General features: G+C 36.6%; 2 protein-coding genes across 2 annotated transcripts in view; one reads left to right on the top strand and one right to left on the bottom strand.

Annotated features, from left to right (window-relative positions):
* mgat3b (beta-1,4-mannosyl-glycoprotein 4-beta-N-acetylglucosaminyltransferase b) overlaps positions 1 to 17,717 on the bottom strand; it is a 68,901-nt gene that overhangs the window by 11,616 nt on the left and 39,568 nt on the right. The window lies entirely within an intron of this gene.
* The window catches only part of LOC306773332 (uncharacterized protein), a gene marked incomplete at its 3' end in the record, with an annotated part of 26,987 nt that continues 17,260 nt past the window's right edge, over positions 7,991 to 17,717 (top strand). The window contains exons 1-5 of the mRNA XM_079263122.1: positions 7,991 to 8,106; positions 9,137 to 10,195; positions 10,373 to 10,528; positions 10,771 to 10,863; positions 11,450 to 11,648. Of these exons, the coding sequence (XP_079119248.1) occupies positions 9,170 to 10,195; positions 10,373 to 10,528; positions 10,771 to 10,863; positions 11,450 to 11,648 (1,474 nt within the window). The 5' untranslated portion in view covers positions 7,991 to 8,106; positions 9,137 to 9,169. The remainder of the gene's footprint in view (positions 8,107 to 9,136; positions 10,196 to 10,372; positions 10,529 to 10,770; positions 10,864 to 11,449; positions 11,649 to 17,717) is intronic.

Genomic DNA, 17,717 nt, shown 5'->3' with positions numbered 1-17,717 from the left:
TTACTTATAACAAAAATTCTTTTAGAATATATTTAAGAAGAATTTAACAGCATTAGCACCGCATTTGTGTTGTCCAGCTTTTTTTTTTTTTTTTAACCTTTTTGTTGTAGTAGAAAGGATGTTTAGTTTTGTTTACACACACACACACACACACACACACACACCAAGTTCAGGAGAACATATTTACTGTAAGCAACACTGCTTGATTTGCTCTTTGCAAGAGCACCTTAGGTTGTAAAACTAAGTAAAAAGTATTAATATTCATCAAACTCGTTTTTAAAAAAAAAAAAAAAAAAAAAAAAAAAGCTTGTTTTTGTATATCCAACAGTTTTCGTTATAAGTGTGTTGGAAAATACCACTTAAGGTTTATAAAAATGGACAAAAATTGTGCAAGCTGCTGTTGCTCAGCATCACGATTTATTAAATTTTCAAGAAGTTCAGCCTCCTGGGCCTCTGTCAGACTACTGAGTACACAATGTGTCATTGGTTTGGGAACATGCTCCCTTTAGATTAAATGGGAAAGTGTCCCAAAACCTTTGACCAGAAGCATAACACAAAGGCATAATTCTCACCAACTTTTTTTTTTTTTTTTTTTAAATCTAACCCCAGTTTGCTTGCTTGGAAAGTTTGTTTCATATGAGGAAGTGTGAATGTGTATTCTGGTCTACCAGAAACAGAGGTGTAGGTTTTAATCAGGTAAACCAAATGCAGGAAGACGACTAAATCTAATGCTTGGGTGGCAGAGCAAGATGTGACTCTGCATGAATCCATAAAATTTTAACGTCTTCTCCTCCTTCCCTCCAACGTTCCTCGTTGCCGGCTTACTAATCACTGGTCTGCAACCTCATCACAAACACCTGTACACCGGTTCATCAATTCTCTCTCTCTCTCTCTCTCTCTCTCTCTCTCTCTCTGCTGCTTGGATCGCAGTCTTCACTGCTCACCAGCCAGCTCCCTTAACAGATCCTCGTCTCCCCTCCAGGTATGACACGTGAAACTTTCCTGCTTTATCTTGCTGTTCTAGTGACATGTTCTGTTTATACTAATAAACTATAACTACTCACATCTGCATCTTCCTCTCGCTTGCTCTCAAATGTGACAAAAGTGAGAGTTTTCTTGTTTGTCTTGTCTCCTCCTTCAGAAATTCTTGATGTAGTGCTACCAGAGACAAGGAAGGGAATAAGTTCTACAAAAGTTTTTGTGTGATTCACCAAGTATAGCGTATAAGAAAACTTAAACCAGTTGAATGTTACAACCTACTTTTAAACCCAATCATTACCCGTCCACCACTGTGCTGCAGTGTGGTGCTGTTCAAATCTCTAGTGTAGTCTAATCGTGTCAAAGAACATTAAATAATCACTTGGCTGATGTCATTGCTTAAGTCTTTCCTCCTTGGCATTGTTTTAGCCATCGCTTAAGTCCTTAAATCAAACTACCAAAATGTCCACTGATGATGACCAGTTATTCAATAATGCATATTGGCCTACATTTCTGTTAATTAAAAATGGCATAGTAACTGTTCATCTGGGGATTGTGTTTTACTCATTTAAAGAAGTGATCCTTTTTTTATTTAGGTTTTTTTTTTTTTTATTCTTTTTTGCTGGATATGTGAAATTTAAAAACTAAGGTTCACACATATTTTTACATGACTACAATATTTACAGTTCACAGAATCACCCAACACACATCGACCCTCGACAACTCCTACAGAACTCTGAGTACAGATGCTATAAAAAGACAGCATAATAAATCTGTTTCCCATGTCTGACACAGGTAGATAGAAATAGAATCAAAGTCTACTTGACACTGACGTGCAAACAAACATATCTATAATATCAGCAATATGCATCTGCAATGGTCTAATGACACTTTAGTAAACTGACCAACTGCACCTTATCAAGATTTCCATCACCACAAACTACAGTTGTACGATAAAACAAGGACACATGCGAGTTTTCTTAGTGATGTTATATTTTGGTTATAAAAGCTGCAAGCAAACATGTATATAGCACAAAGGAGCATTGCTTGACCATGAATTTGGTACATAAGGTACATTATTTCTGACAGTGGTACACTGCTAACTATGGCATTAACCTGATCAGAAACAGCGTGAGCAAGAGCCAATGAACTGTGCAGCTATTGTAAACAGACCCAGAAACACACACATAACTGTATCAGCACTCAGACAGGACAGAGGTCCAATATAAAACCCTGGGCCTGACTCCAGCAAACGTCTACAGTGACAGTATGTGCGGATACACAGTATAGTCATTTACAGACAAACATGAGCAGACACACTTCAACACACACAATCTCACACTCAGTGGTTTATGGCTTTAGAAATTTCAGCATGTCAGCTTAAGAGTTTCATGGCTGGAATGATAAATGAGGCACTTCCATTCGAAAGCACTTTAAAGCCTTCGTTTTATAAAAAGTCATGGAAGTATAACTCATTCTGTGTGTGTGTGTGTGTGTGTGTGTGTGTGTGTGTGTGTGTGTGTGTGTGTGTGTGTGTGTGTGTATGTGTGTGTGTGAGCACATTACACTATAAGCCACCTCATGTAACACTCCTTCATTCTCTGAGTGAAAGCACACACACATTTGAAAAACAATCCACACATTTCTCAGCATAGGAATGACTCCTTTCGTCTCATTTAGACTCCATCACATCTTTCTGCTTATCCAACACACACCGCCTATAAGCAGTCTGCTGGCTCACCTAACAAGCACCTGAGGGAATATATAAACAAAACAAAGAGCCTTGGGTGCAGCAGTTAGTAAGACCAACCTCCAACCTGACATTCATTCGTTCACCCAATCAGTGTCCTTAAGCTTTCAGATGGAGAAATCCTTCCCTCATAAAGGAAACTCCTAGTGGTGCTTCATGCTGACACTTTCAAATGACACAATCATAATCGCAAAGTCAGGCTTCCTCAGTATGCGCATACTGCTGAGATAAGCTGGATCTAAATCTTAAATTCGGAAACGGAGCAGGATCCTGGTTGTGAAAAAAAAGGAAAAAACCAAACAGATAAGTATTGTGTTGGATGGAATACAACATGAATGGTGATGACATGCACATAAAGGCTGCACTTACATCATCAGGTTGCTATGAAGTTCATAGTGTTAAACACTTCAATGTCTTTCATCCATTTCTATCTACAAATTTAAATGCTTTAAGCATAGCATGGAAGTAAAAACAAACAAAAAACATTGCATGAAATCCTCATCAGACAGTTTCATGAAAGCTTGAACCATGTTTTATTGGCATGTGATCCAACTGTTGCTGGAATACAAGAATAAATCTGCTAGTCAGTTCCTGTACTGTTCCTGCTTTTCTTGCCTGCTTAGCTGCTTTTCTTTATGGGTGAACGTTTTCTTAGGAAACATATGTTTCACTGGAAGGGTCTGAGATGGTGAAATAGCATCCGGGCTGTCAGAATCCTGTCACACTTCACAGGACATTAATCGGCTGCATGTTTTCATTTCTAATTCTTCCACTCCTATAACTCACTACATGAATGTATTTATTTCATTACTTTGCACAGTTGTACACAGTGCACAATTTTATGGTTATTTATTGCGAATGGTTTAGGCTGCAAGTTTGACTCTTGTACCTTTTGGTATAAAATAATCTCCATTTGTTTAAATGCTAAATTTGAATATTTTGTATTATATTTTTTACTATGCTTTTAATAGATTTGAACCCCAGCAAGCGTTGAGATTTCTAATGAAGTAAAACACTTAGGGTCAAAGTTCAGGTGTTGAACTTATGCATTCTTTTATTCTGAATATATACCTATAGCCTGAACCTCTTAATGCACTGAAAAAACAAACTTTTTGGTCTGGTAAAATAAGTTTAATTAGACCTTATAATATCTACACCATAATATCAAGATTATTTACCAATCAAAATAAAAAAGTAATATTTATTCGTTTCATGTAAGTTATACAAAAAATATGTGTTTAAGAGTAATGTTTACCACATATATGATCATACAATTTATTCTTTTTTCGTGACTCCACATTTACTAAGTAATACAATGTAAACTTTAATTAGAAAATGGACTGGAAAGCCGTGTTTGCGCATGCGCACAACACACCACTATTTTGGTAAACGAGCAATCCGGCAGGACAGGAAGTAGGACTTTGTCGGAGCAGCTGCTGAAGACAGTAACGCCTGGTCGGATTATCTCTTGTTTGAGGTAATTATTTTTTAATTCTAATATCAAACAAAACCATAAACATTTTAGCGGTGTGACATTCGTTAGCTTAATAAAGTATACCATTTTCCGTTTTTACTTTAACATTGGTTTTATCCGCACAGTTTCACTAAGTACCAGCTAGCTAGCTAACTAACAGCACGAGGTCGATACTAACGTTAACAGCTGTAGTGGGTTAGGGTTGAATTGTAAGTTTGAAGGAAAATGAGCAAATGAAGCCTCCACTCAACATTTCATATTGATATAGTTCTATTATGATTATATTTTCATACAAGCACCTTTAGAAAAATTAAAACTAGAAAGTGGCATTAAAAGAAGAATTAGGAAATGCTACTATTTGAACGCCACTCCTGCAGCCTGCCTTAGTTTTATGTGTATGTATTATCTCTACCTTATGTGTGTTTTTTACGGACCTGAATCTGAATAATGAATTTGAATTTGAAAAATCCTGCGCTTGGGAAATAAGTTATAAGTGGCTCTTATGTCATATATCTCCCACACTTTAGCAGAATATTTGTATTGTTTTTTATTTTTTAAAGTTGTGCTGCATTATGTTTTGAATCATCTACTTATTTGGTCTTGCATGCATGTTCAGACTATATTTAAATTATTTCCTATTGAGTCTAAGATTAATTTTAAAACAAAATTGATATATCAAACTGTTCTAATGAAAGTGAACTTGCTTGACAGCAAGCCAAAAGCACCACGGTATGTTTTTAAATAAACTGTGTTAAACCAGGTAGTCGAATTTTAAAATAGTAAGCTTAGGTGTGGAAAAAGAGTGTGTGTGTGTGTGTGTGTGTGTGTGTGTGTGTGTGTGTGTGTGTGTGTGTGTGTGTGTGTGTGTGTGTAATAAAACTAAGTAATTATCCAACAAGCCACTGCTTCTTTATTTGTTGTGGTTTTCATGTATGTATATTTCAATCAACAGGAGAGTCTGCAGTTGTGAACTTGGACAGGCTGCACATGTACATCACATATAACTGCATTAAACAAGACTAGTTTTATTGAGGCAAGTCAAATCTGATTGCACAATTTACTTTCATGACATTCATTTGATGCTTAATTTAAAGTTCTCACTGAGTTATTTCTTTATGTTAATGTATTGCATGGTCTGTTCTTTTCTTTTTCAGGGTGGCAGTACTGTGGAGAGTTCAAGAGTAGGGAGGAGGACATATTAGCGTTCAGCTTTGGTTTCAACAGGGAAAAACAGTAGGCATATCATGTTATGAGATGGTTGTGCAAAATTTGCAGCTTCAGAGCATCAACACGTTTAGAGCTCCTAAAGCATTATAGATTGAAACATTTACATTCTAGTCAAGGTCAGGCGTTACCATGCTTATACTTGGGGTGTCCTTGTACATTTAAACGTTGGGGTGCACTTCGTGCTCATTTGTCTCAAGATCATACACAAACTGAGCAAGTAGAGCAAACTATTTCATTTTTATGTCTCATATGTAATTCACATGGTTTTGACACAGAGAGGCAGTACTTTGAACACATTGGAACCCATCTAAAAAAATTTGAAACAGTGTGTTGCATTTTCAAAAATTGTGATTACAGTACTAACATATATTCAACTTTTTTTTCACATAAGAGTAGAAAGCACAGTCCTCACTGCCTTGAAGATTTTAAACCAACTGTATTTCAGACATTTTCACAAGCACCTGCACCCTGTGCACAAGTATCTGAAGACAGTTATAGTTTGCTTGAGAGCAGTGACATTAATTTAGAAGAGACGCTGGTCAAAAATGGTGAGGATCTGGTCAATGTAATTGTTGATCAGCTTGGTTCCCTATTACTCAAATTAGAGTGTATTTTCAATGTGCCTAATAGATGTATAGATGAAATTGTTGAGGAACTTCAATTTATTGCTTGTTCAGCATCTGCACCCGTTATAAAAAGAATAGTCTGTGACACCTTTGAAAACCATAACTGTACTGTGGAACCAGGAGTGATTTCAGATTTGGTGAATGGTATTTGCCAGTTAAATCCTCTTAGTGTAGCCTTTAATCAAGAGGGTCCTCTCAGCACAGCGTACCAGAGAAATAGATACTTCAAAGAACATTTTTCTATTGTTGAACCTTTAGAATACATCTTAGATCCAAAAGAGGGCAAAACATTTCAATATGTGCCACTTTTACAATCTCTGTCCCAAATTTTAAATAATCTTGATATTCAAGAAAAATTGTTTCAAACAAAACACTGTGGTTTGTCATATTCAAGTTTTCGTGATGGTTCCCACTTTAAGGAAAATAGTTTTTTTGCTGGAGAAGAATTAAGACTACCTTTAATTCTCTATTGTGATGATTTTGAAATATGCAACCCTTTAGGAACTTCTCGTAAGAAACACAAGGTCACCTGTATCTATTGGGTGTTGGCTGATATTCCAGCTGAATTAAGGTCGGCATTGTCATCAATTTACCTTGCTATTTTGTGCAAGGCAGGTGATGTACAAAAATTTGGCTACACTCAGGTGTTAGAGCCACTATTAAATGATCTGAATAGATTTGAGGAAGATGGTCTTTTTGTGCCCTTCTTGGGAAAAATAATAAAAGGATCTGTTTTTGCTGTGGTTGCAGATAATCTAGGGGCCCACTCCGTTGGGGGTTTCATTGAAAGCTTCAGTGGTTCTTATATTTGCAGATTTTGTGTTGGAGAGCGATCCCAATTTAAGGAGGTTGAAGTCAGGTCAGGATTGTTTCCTGTAAGAACCAAAAGGCAACATTTATTACATGTTGAAGCAGCGTTGGCTAGTAATTCTCATAGCCATGGAGTGAAAAGACAGTGTGTAATCACTCAAAAATTACAGCATTTTCATGTAACAACAGGTTACCCGCCTGATGTTTTACATGATTTACTTGAGGGTATTGTGCCTCTAGAATTGGCATTGTGTTTAGACATCTTGATAAAGAAAAAATATTTCTCACTTCAGGAGCTCAACACAATCATTAAAACATTTCCCTATAAGTGGAAAGACAAGACTAATTGTCCACAGAGTGTACCACCAACATTTGCTTCCCGTAAGAATATTGGTGGCAACGCACATGAAAATTGGTGCCTACTGAGGCTACTTCCACTAATGATTGGCTGCAAAGTACCAGAGGAGGAGCAAGCATGGCAAATGTTGATGACTCTTAAAGATGTGGTTGAGTTGGTTATGTCACCTACCCACACAGATGAAAGTATTGGTCACCTGGATAGCCTAATTTCTGAACACAGACATAGATTTGTTAGTTTGTTTCCTGAGGAGAAGTTGATTCCAAAACACCATTTTGTAGAACATTACCCAAGTCTCATTAAATCTTTTGGTCCACTAGTCTCCTTATGGACAATGAGGTTTGAAGCTAAGCACCACTTTTTTAAGAAGATGGTAAGACAGACTGGTTGCTTTCGGAACATTTTCAAGTCTATGGCAAAAAAACATCAGTCCATGATTGCCTTCCACCTCCATGGATCAAAAGTCTCTGCTCTCTCTGTGTCAAAAATATCTAGGGTTCCATTAGAAGTTGTGAATGAAAATCTGCAAGAATTTATGGCACACAAATTTCCTGGAGAGAAGATGGTTAAAATGATCAGCAAAGCAGACTATCAAGGAACCAGTTACAGTAATGGTATGATGGTAATTTATGGTTCCACGGGTGGGTTGCCTGACTTTGCGGAAATACTACAAACAGTTGTTGTTCATGAAAGTTTGGTGTTTGTAGTGAAACTGCAGAGTGCCTGGTACTGTGAGCATTTAAGATCATTTAAGTTGGAGTCCATGAGCACTGTCAAAGTTATTGAACAGTCACAACTCAAAGATGTTTACCCTCTGATTACCTATTCTGTGGAAGGTGATCGAATGGTTTCTCTGAAACACCACATCAGCTTTTAAAACTAGGTAAAGTATTTCACTACAAATTTGATAGTAATTTATTTGATTTGTTTCCTTTTCATGAACTTTTAGTTCAAAATCAGACAATTTTTAATCTATATGCATTTTGTACCCAATAAAGGATATTTTTAGATGTGCTAAACTAGATGTGCTAAACTCAGCAACACTTGTGGGAGGGATTTTCCTTTAGAGGATTGGTAGTTCAGTTCCCAACCCCTCAAAATGTTAGTGACACTTACCTAGATTAACAATTAATGATCCAATGGACATACCTTTTACTGTTTTTGTGTATAACTTGGATAACCTCTTATGAGTACTCAAAAAGTTTAAAATCAACATTTAACCAAAAAAAGTAAATACATTTTTATGGCTCTAATGCATAATGAACAGTGTATCTACAAAAGCTTGTAATACCTGGCCATTTTAGAATGCAAGGACATTGTTCACCAAATCCAGACCTTTTTGAGCCACAGTTGGAACTCAAATAATTGGTCAACTAGAGCAGGGGTGGCCAGCTCCGGTCCTCGACAGGCCCAACACAGCTGAAGACATTCTGAACTTCATTGGCTTTTGTATCCATTTAGTGGAAGCCAGGTGTGTTGGAACAGGGATACATAAAAAATCTTTAGGACAGTAACCCCACAGGACCGACTTTGGCCACCCCTGGTTTAGAGGCTTGTACAGAGCTAAACAAGTGCTGCTTGAAAACTGCTTTGTTTGAATCATTGTGTCTGCAGAGACACGTGAAAAATTTGCAGGGTACTGACTTAAAAAAAAAAACAAACAAACAAAAAAAAAAAACTATATTTGGTTATCCTTATGCTAGGATTTGTTAAAAGAGAAAAGTTTCATGGAAACATGTTTGTAATATGGCTACTACACAGAAAAAGTTACTGATATTCTGTCCGTTCATGATTTTATTTTTTCTAAATCATAAAGGTGGTGTGAGGCTGTCCAAATTGTGCTAACAAAAATGTTTTATTTGTTTGTTTTTATTCATGTCTTAGTATATTAGTCATTACTGTCTCTTTTTCAGTCTTTTGCAGCCCTACTTGCCAATTTGGTAAAGATGTCTGCTTCTGTTCAGCTACGGGTTATCCTCGAAGAAACTCAAGTTCACAAGTTACTCCTACCAGATGGAATCCCAGACACAGTGGACCAGCTGTTGGCAGCTGCGCAAGATCACTTTCAACTTCGGGGGGATTTTGCTATCATGTACATGGACAAAGATTTTGATAACCAGTTCTTCACTCTAACATCCACAAATGATGTTAAGGACAAAGACACAATAAAGCTAGTGAATAGAGATCCACCTGTTATTCTTACATTGACCTCTGTCAGTGAGACTTCTTCCTCCTCTCAAGTTCCACTAGAAGACTCCTCCCAAGAAGACTGTTCTTCAGGTAGTTCATCAGACACTATTATTTTATCGCAGTCTCCCGAGCTACGGTCACAAACTTGGCCAAGTAATTTTGAAATACCTGTCTTTTCCTATACTGCTGAGTTGCTCCTACAGGAAGGAAATGATGCATATGAAAAAGAAGGCTCCCTCCTTCAAAATCCATCATTGAAGTCTGATATTCTCGAAAAACTGTCTGAAGCAATATTCCAATACACTGCTTATCCTTCTGGATTGCAAATATTGGCAGTCGTTGAAGCCTTGCTAAAAAAGCATCCATGTTTACAGGAGCCGGGAACCTCATTTTCTGGCATGTATGGTTGGCAGCAGCGTCTTAAATACAAGATGGCCAATTTCAGATCCAAAATCAGAAAGCGTAAGATACCATGTCCTGAGCTTAATATCAACTCACTGGATGGAAAATCATCTGACAACAGAAACCCTGCAAAGAACTGTAAGAAGCCAAAGAGAGCAGAGGTGAACTATCTCCCTCCACATCCAAGTGGGGAAACCAATGACAGTTTGGAGATTCTAAGACAGGAACTTCTTAATGATGTTAAGTTTATGGGCAATACAAAAGTGATACAAGAAAAGATGGCCAGAACATTCTCCTATCGACGACTTGAAGTTGTGAGTGGCAGTCCAGCAGCAAATGACTTGAAAGAGAGATGGCCTGCTCTGTTTTCTGAGGCCGAGGTAAAATAATTTTCAAAGTATAATTTGTTTGTATGGCAAAAGTGTATAAGAACAGTCCATTTACTATTATAGCTCTTTTGATTAACAAACACAAGCATGTGCTTTTATGCAAACAATGAAAATGTGAAGTTTATATAGTATGCATTTACAATATATATATTTTTTTTCTTTATTCAGATCAAACAGGAATTCAGTAGAATCACCACAAAATCACTAGTGCAGACCTTTATGTTGAAACTGGACCAGTACACTCCAAAGATCATTGCCGTGATGGAGAAAAAGGGAGGAGTCATTGGGGCCAAACTTAAGCCATTTCTGCACAAACTGAGTCAGGTGGGTTTGCACAAAATGGTACTTGGTCAACTTTTATTAGGGTGGGAAAATCGAATCGAAAATTAGGATATTTAGTTAATTAACTCTCTTGATGAATTAAATGTGTTTCTGTGTTTCAAGCATGATCCACAGTTTCTACTTATTGGGAAGTACTCAGAGCACTTAATGTCAATCCTGAATACTCGTGCGTTTCTAACTTGAATAGATAATGGGACAATATTAACATGGTAATCTTTTTCCAGAACCAGACCATTGAAATGAAGCGTGAAACTGTCATTCATGGACTCATACTGTACCTTGGCGAGAAACCTGAGGAACTCTTTGAGGAATGCCTGGTAAATTATTATTGTTTTGACTGATTTCAAGATTTCCTCTAACCAGAAAAGCAGGCAAAGAAAAAAAAGTTGAATCAATATTCTCACTTTTGTAATCTGAAAGACCCCCCCCCCAAAAAAAATGTGTACATTTACAAGTGAATCAAAAGATTTTTATTAGACAATAGGCTTTAAACTGGAGTTTTAAAACTATTGCTTCATGCCACTGTAAAAGTACTTTAAGTCGCATACCTTCGTCATTGGATGAGGTCAGCATCATTACCCTCATTAACAGAGGTTCACAGTTTCTGTACTGTTGGTTTAGTCTGTTGGCATCAAAAGGTGTGGACAGATTTGAACAAAATTTACATAAAATGTCAAAGAGGAAATGAACAGCTGATTAGATGGCATTATGCTAATTACAATTGCTTGGCTGAGATCCTCACTGAATGTTTCTATTTTTAAGGGGTAACAGACTTTTTTGACACACTTTAATGTTGATTTAAGGTTAGAGTGTGATCAAACTTTTGACTGCTACAGTCTTTGAAAAGTAATTTTGTGGGTTAATACAATTAAAGCAATGTCTCTGTTTTGAATGTAATTACAGGAGGACTGCCTAAGTGATGCATCAGATCACATCCTCAAGATACTGGTTGTTCATGGTACTGATGGAGAGGATCCAGTTAAAGTTTCTATTCTTCTTGATGGCCTGGAGGTTCTGGCAGAATGTGGCTGTACTGCTAAGGCGTGTGCACTCCTCATGGGGCTGATTTATGCTCTCAACCTTGCATATCCCCCAGCACTACGTTACACTTTTGAGGTATTTCAGAAACTTTTTTTGGAACTTGATGGCATCAGGTTGTCCTCAAAAGTAAATGCATTAAAGACAAAGCTGCTTACTTAAGTCTTATGGAAAATGCATTGCTGCTGCTGCCACAACCTAAAGCACTTTTACTCAAGATTGGTGCAATTTACAATGGGACTGTAAACTGTTTGCGTCTCTCTCATACATCAGTTTGTTTTGTTTTCTAAAGCCACCTTTAGTTCTCGATGAACAGACTTATTGTGTATCCTTTTTTTCTAAGACTGATGTGGTTAAATATGGCCACGACCTTTCGCTGTTGAAAATGTGAGGTTATTTAATGTTTTGTGCTTCACTGTTAAACCATTGCATATGTCAAGACCTGGGACTCAAACCACAAAAAGCACTTGACAGAAAAAGACAAAAAAAACAAAACCCTAAGTATTAGGAATGTTCTTCTTCAAACATTGAAAAAATGTATAACTTCCATAACTGAGTAAAAGCTCAGTTTTATGGCATTTCATATTTCCTATTGTTTTTCAATTTGTTGTTTGAGATCAAGGTGGAAAAAAGTTTTACAATTTTTATATGTAATGCTCAAGTGTTTAAAGGTTTTAATATTGTGTTTGAATTACGATAGTTCAAACAGCCAGTTAGAATACTTCAAAGAGCTATTGTCCATATAACATTTTAGTTCCTTTCATCAGTAGCACTTATACAAAGGGAAAATATCCTAAGTTTGGTATTAAAACAGTTTTCTGTTAGAATAGGTAATGAGCAATTTAAGTTAATTTTGAGGTTTTATTAAGTTAAAAGGCCAGAACAAATTAATATTCTTTGAGGAAATTTGTTTTTCCCATTTACCCTAATTTAGTTTTTCTAAAATCACAAGTTTAAAGTACATGGACTTGTTTTAGGTAGTTGTGCTACTGTTTTATTACTGACGTTAATATGGCATGAATTCTGGTTTTGTTGACACTGCCTGAAAAGTGCTTTAGTTTGACTGAAAATGTAAATTTTTCTGAAAAATGATAGTTTTATTTTTTTAATTTTTGTTTTGTAAATAATCTGACCTTTACATACATTTTCACATTGTCTTACAATATGCTGGTGCCTCCAATGAAGGAAATGTAATTCCAAAAACCAACTTATGTAGATGGTCAGTAGATGCTTTTTTTTTTTTTTCTTTAATTATCAGACACTTTATTTTTGTCCCTGGATGGTGTTTGGTCTTTGTCTCAAAATAAACAGTTGAACTGTGAAATGAATGGTTTTGATCATTTTATGAATACTAAATCCACAGAGCAAATTTAACATATTTAGTAACATTCATTCAAATATGTTGGAAAATTTAACTTAAGAATGGTGCATAAAATATACTAATTAAAATCCTATTTAAAACTGCTAAGATTTACTTAATATTTTGATGACTAGTCTAAATATATATATATATATAGAGATTTTAATTACTTAGTTTAAGTAAGAATAACTACAAATTCAAAATTAAGCAAGTACTATTTACACAATACAATGATAAAAGTGATTTGTATAAGATGAGTAAATTTTACTTGGTCATTACCAGTAATTTGTATGTCATTACATTAGTAAAATTTACTTAAACATTTCTTGTGCAAATTGTTACGAGGATTTTTTAAAGTAAATTCTGAGTTGTTTTTCTCAGTGTGCCTTAGTTTATTCACAATTTAAAAAAAAAAAAATAAAAAAAAAAGTAAGACAAGCAAGGGAGGTCAGGAGAAAAAAAAAAGCAAAAAGAAAAAACTGACAAAATAAAGTCAAATTTAATGTTAAAACAACAAATAAAAGATTAATAATAATCAATACAGAAAATAAATGTTTGAAAAAGATTTAATTAAAGCAAATACAATAAATAAAATAGAATACCTCAATAGATAGAAATATAATAAATAACACTCGGAGGTGGCCTGATGCACATCTGCAATACCAAGCATAAAACACTTACGGAATGTCTGAGAATAAAGCAAATATTCATGAAGTGCTGAAAATGTCTACGTTTCTGTCTTTCAGTACTTTCAATGCCCATAATCTCTGCCCGTTATTGGTCTTTTTCTAAATCCCTCTGGCAAACTGCCAGTCGACTGGTGGCTTATGGGTCATGTTCTCTGTACACTATCCACTCAAATTGTGATAAGCAGTTTTTAAATATATGCAACAAAATAAGCTTTTGTTTTGGATTTATGTCAAATGAGTGGATGTCACACTACCGTTCACTGAACTGGGGGCATCCCAAGATCTGAAGATTGAACTCTGGCCAACACATCTGCCAGAGGCTTTTTCAGATCTTCTTTTGAGGCTGATTTATTGGAGAAAATAGGAAATTTGTCATAGATCAGATGTAAGTGGTATATATAAAAAAAAAAAAAAAAAAAGGAAATGAGGTCCAAATATCAGAGGTTATTTGTAACTTCGGGCGTTCTTATGTTTGCTGCTCACTGTCAGCCATATTCAAAATAAATTATTTCTTAACTGTTTTTCATCACCTCTCTTTTCAAAAGATCAGATCTCCTACTAGCAGCATGTTTTGCAGCAGAATCCCTGAATTGATCTCTTTTTTTGGCACTTGCGGTTTACTGGTTTGGTGAATCAGATGTCAGGAGAAAGCGAGAGAGCCAAGTTCATTTCAGCAATGCAGGCTCAGAAATAGGTCTTAGAAAGTGTGTGTTGCATGTGTAAAACCATGTGTCTATAACCATGCTGCCAGTGTTTAGGTGAATCTTAGGAAGGGATGGCTGCAGCTGCTGCAAGAATGTTTGCAGGCACTAAAAGACTTGACCGCATGTTTGGAATGTTGTTTTGCATTAGTAAGCATACATATCTGTGTGTGTGTGTGTGTGTGTGTGTGTGTGTGTGTGTGTGTGTGTGTGTGTGTGTGTGTGTGTGTGTGTGTGTGTGTGTGTGTGTGTGTTTGTACATATTAAAAAGTGCATGAACTAAGGTGAGAGGTTGGGAAAAGCCAGGGGAGTGCCTCCATTTCTCCAACCTCATCTATAATTCAACAGTGTGGCAGTCCATGAAGTTTTCTGTCAGTCCTCCTCCCCCCTTTGTCTTTGTTTTGGAGGAGGAGACAAGTGTTCCACGGCTCATCTCACCCGTCTCTACCCATCTACCCATCCCTATGAACTACAAACTCTCTGGAGGCTAAGTAAACATGAGCAGCAGCTCAGTAAATTTCAGTAAATTAAGTCATTTTGAACACAGAGCAAGGGCCTGAAGTGTAAAACAAGACAACTTGGCACAAAAATAAACACAAAAAGTTACAATAATAATATATGATCTTTTAGGTAACCTCCTCTGTACTTCAACCCTACACACTTTGCTAGGCTGTCCCTTCTCTGCCTTCCTTCCATTTTTTCTTCTCCTCACTGATTCTCAGCTGAAACCTTCTGACACCATCAATTCACAGAGGCAGTCAACACATATTCACAACCTCATCTTTCTGTCAGCTGCACTGAATATTCTTTTCTTTTATCAGTTTCCTCTGCTCCGCCTCTGCAGTGCCTTTTTCCTGTGGAGGTGACTCTCACTGTGAGGCACACTGTTCTCCTCTTCTATCCCCTCAGTATCCGTTTGATGAAGATCATTGCAGAGATTTTAATGCAGACTGATGCTGTCTAAAAATCTATCAAGCCACAGATAGGTTTGCAGGTGAAGCTGTAACTGATTTTAGAGATTTGATGCAAAAAAGACTTATGAATTTATCATAAAAAAGAAGATGGATGAATGTCCCCCAACTTTTGTATATGTAATGTAAATCTGTGAAGTTTAAGTCAAATATTTGCTTAATGTCTCTAATAAATTTGAAAAAGTCGAGCAGAATATCTAAATATTTTACCAGATGATAAACACCATAAGTTGCAGTTGAAAGCAGTGGAGTTTCAGCTTTGATTATACCAACCAAACAAAGGCTAATAAAGTATTTTCCTAACATGTGACCTGTACTCTGAGCTCTCTCAAGTAATTAAAAGTCAGCCCAGTGCTGGACCGTTGTCTTGTGTCTTGCCCTGAATCCTTTTTTCTTTGCTTTCTTTGCTTCCTCCAATCATCTCTTGTGTTTATCTGATAAATTAGTCAATCAAACTGGCCATTTTGAACGCACAACATGACTAACACTGATACTTCTTCCAATAATGCAATTAAGGAAAATAAAGAAAAAAGTTACAGAGCAAGAGATAACACAGGAGTCAGAAACAGACTGACTTCTACTGGCTAGAGAGAGCTCACAGAAGAAACAGGATGCAAAGTGAATACTAAATGACCCTGCTAAGGGTCGGCAAAAACCTGCCAAAGTTCACCAAAGCCAATTCAAACTTGTAACTATGTAAAAAAATGACTTTCTAAAAACTAAAATTACATGTTTTTTTTTTCAATTAAAAATACATAAAACAAGACTTCTAATGACTCATATTCAGCCCTGTTGAATAGTGTCAGTAGTGTACAAAAACTCTTTTAGATTACTTTTCAAAGGGTTGGCCAGTATTAAGATTGAAAAAGATATTTTGTACTTCAGGGACAGAGCATTAGCTTATGCAGAAATAACTGAAATATGACTTGTCGTATTGAAATATGAAGCAGCTTTGCCTCATGAACCAAGTTAATTGCTTTTGTTGTATTTTCCTACTTGAATCCAGCTTCCCTTTGTCAGTTTCTAAAATACTCAGTCCTGATTAGCTATGAAGACTCCCTGCAGTGATCTGATCTATGTTCATCCATGTTTTAATGCAGCTCTCTTGATGGAACAACATTTAAGGAGGCAAGGTAATCACAAATTTGAGGTCAACAAGTAAGTGTTCTCCCACAACAAAAGCATTAATGTCAAGCCCCTTAACATCCTCCTACAGTCTGCTGCACTGAAGGACATCATTATGTGGCTCCACTTAATAATGCTACACTGATTCACTCTTGCAGTCATTTCCAGTAGCCATACTTCTTTTTTTGCCACACCCACTCCATTCCCTTATAAAAAACAAAAAGGCTGACTACAACAATAGAGGTACTTCAGGCTTGTTACAGCTCTGCTTTATGATTGTATAGTGGAGTGACTCATGCTAATGTTTTTTGTAAAGAATCTGTGGTAATGACAGAGCTAAGAAAACCATCTTCACAGCAAACAAAGATGCATTCCTTGTAGCCATCTTTTCCCCAAGTATGTAATTATTTTCAAGAAAGAACCAAAATGCCAATTCTCTATGTTTTTACCTCCACTTTCCCTCTGCCCTCTCTCTGTTCCTCTCAAAAGGCTGCTGAACTGAAAACACTACCGTTTCCATTTGTGGCTGAAATATTCAAGTCATTAGTTTTGTGTGTGTGTGTGTGTGTGTGTGTGTGTGTGTGTGTGTGTGTGTGTGTGTGTGTAAGTATAAAAGCAGGTTTGATGGGAAAACCTGCATTGGATCTGAGTGGGTATGAGCTTTTCTGAAATATATACAGGCTTTATTATGTCTGTGTGGGAGACAATGAAACGGCAGCTCACACACAGGAATTTTCCCTGATTCTGACTCTGTTCATCGCCCAGTGTGAATCAACATCCTACTATAATGCCAGACAGGCTTTGTGAAAGGTACACCTGCTCACACTTTGCTTTAATTTTTCCATCACATCTACTCCAGTTGAAAGCAGCTGGTGATACATTTTTACAAAATCAGACAGCTGGCTTAAGATCCTGTCAGTCTGCAAGGTCAAGATGCCATTCCCTTCTATGTGGGATGCATCCACCAAAAATTGCTTACTTGTAAAATCAGCCACACATCACAGGCCTACAAACGGACCAGGGATTAACCAAAGTAGGTCAACACCAAAAATAAATAAATAACTCTGCAGGAGGATGCACCAACACACTCATATTGTCTGTCCTGTTACCATTGTTATTAAGTAAACAGGAAGACTGAAGCCCTTAGAATTCTTCCATTTTGGCTCCTGTTAAGCCTCATGGTTTTTGCATTAGTCTAAAATCCAGGATGTAATTGCTGAATGCACAGGATCAGACCTGATGGATCCAAAGAATGGCACCATTCTCTCCAGTCTAGTGCTGTGTTTT

This window comes from Telmatherina bonti, assembly GCF_933228915.1.
Source record: "Telmatherina bonti genome assembly, chromosome: 3".
Lineage (NCBI taxonomy): Eukaryota > Metazoa > Chordata > Actinopteri > Atheriniformes > Telmatherinidae > Telmatherina > Telmatherina bonti.
Note: the sequence above shows the minus strand (reverse complement) of the source record. Positions and strands in the feature narration are given on the sequence as shown.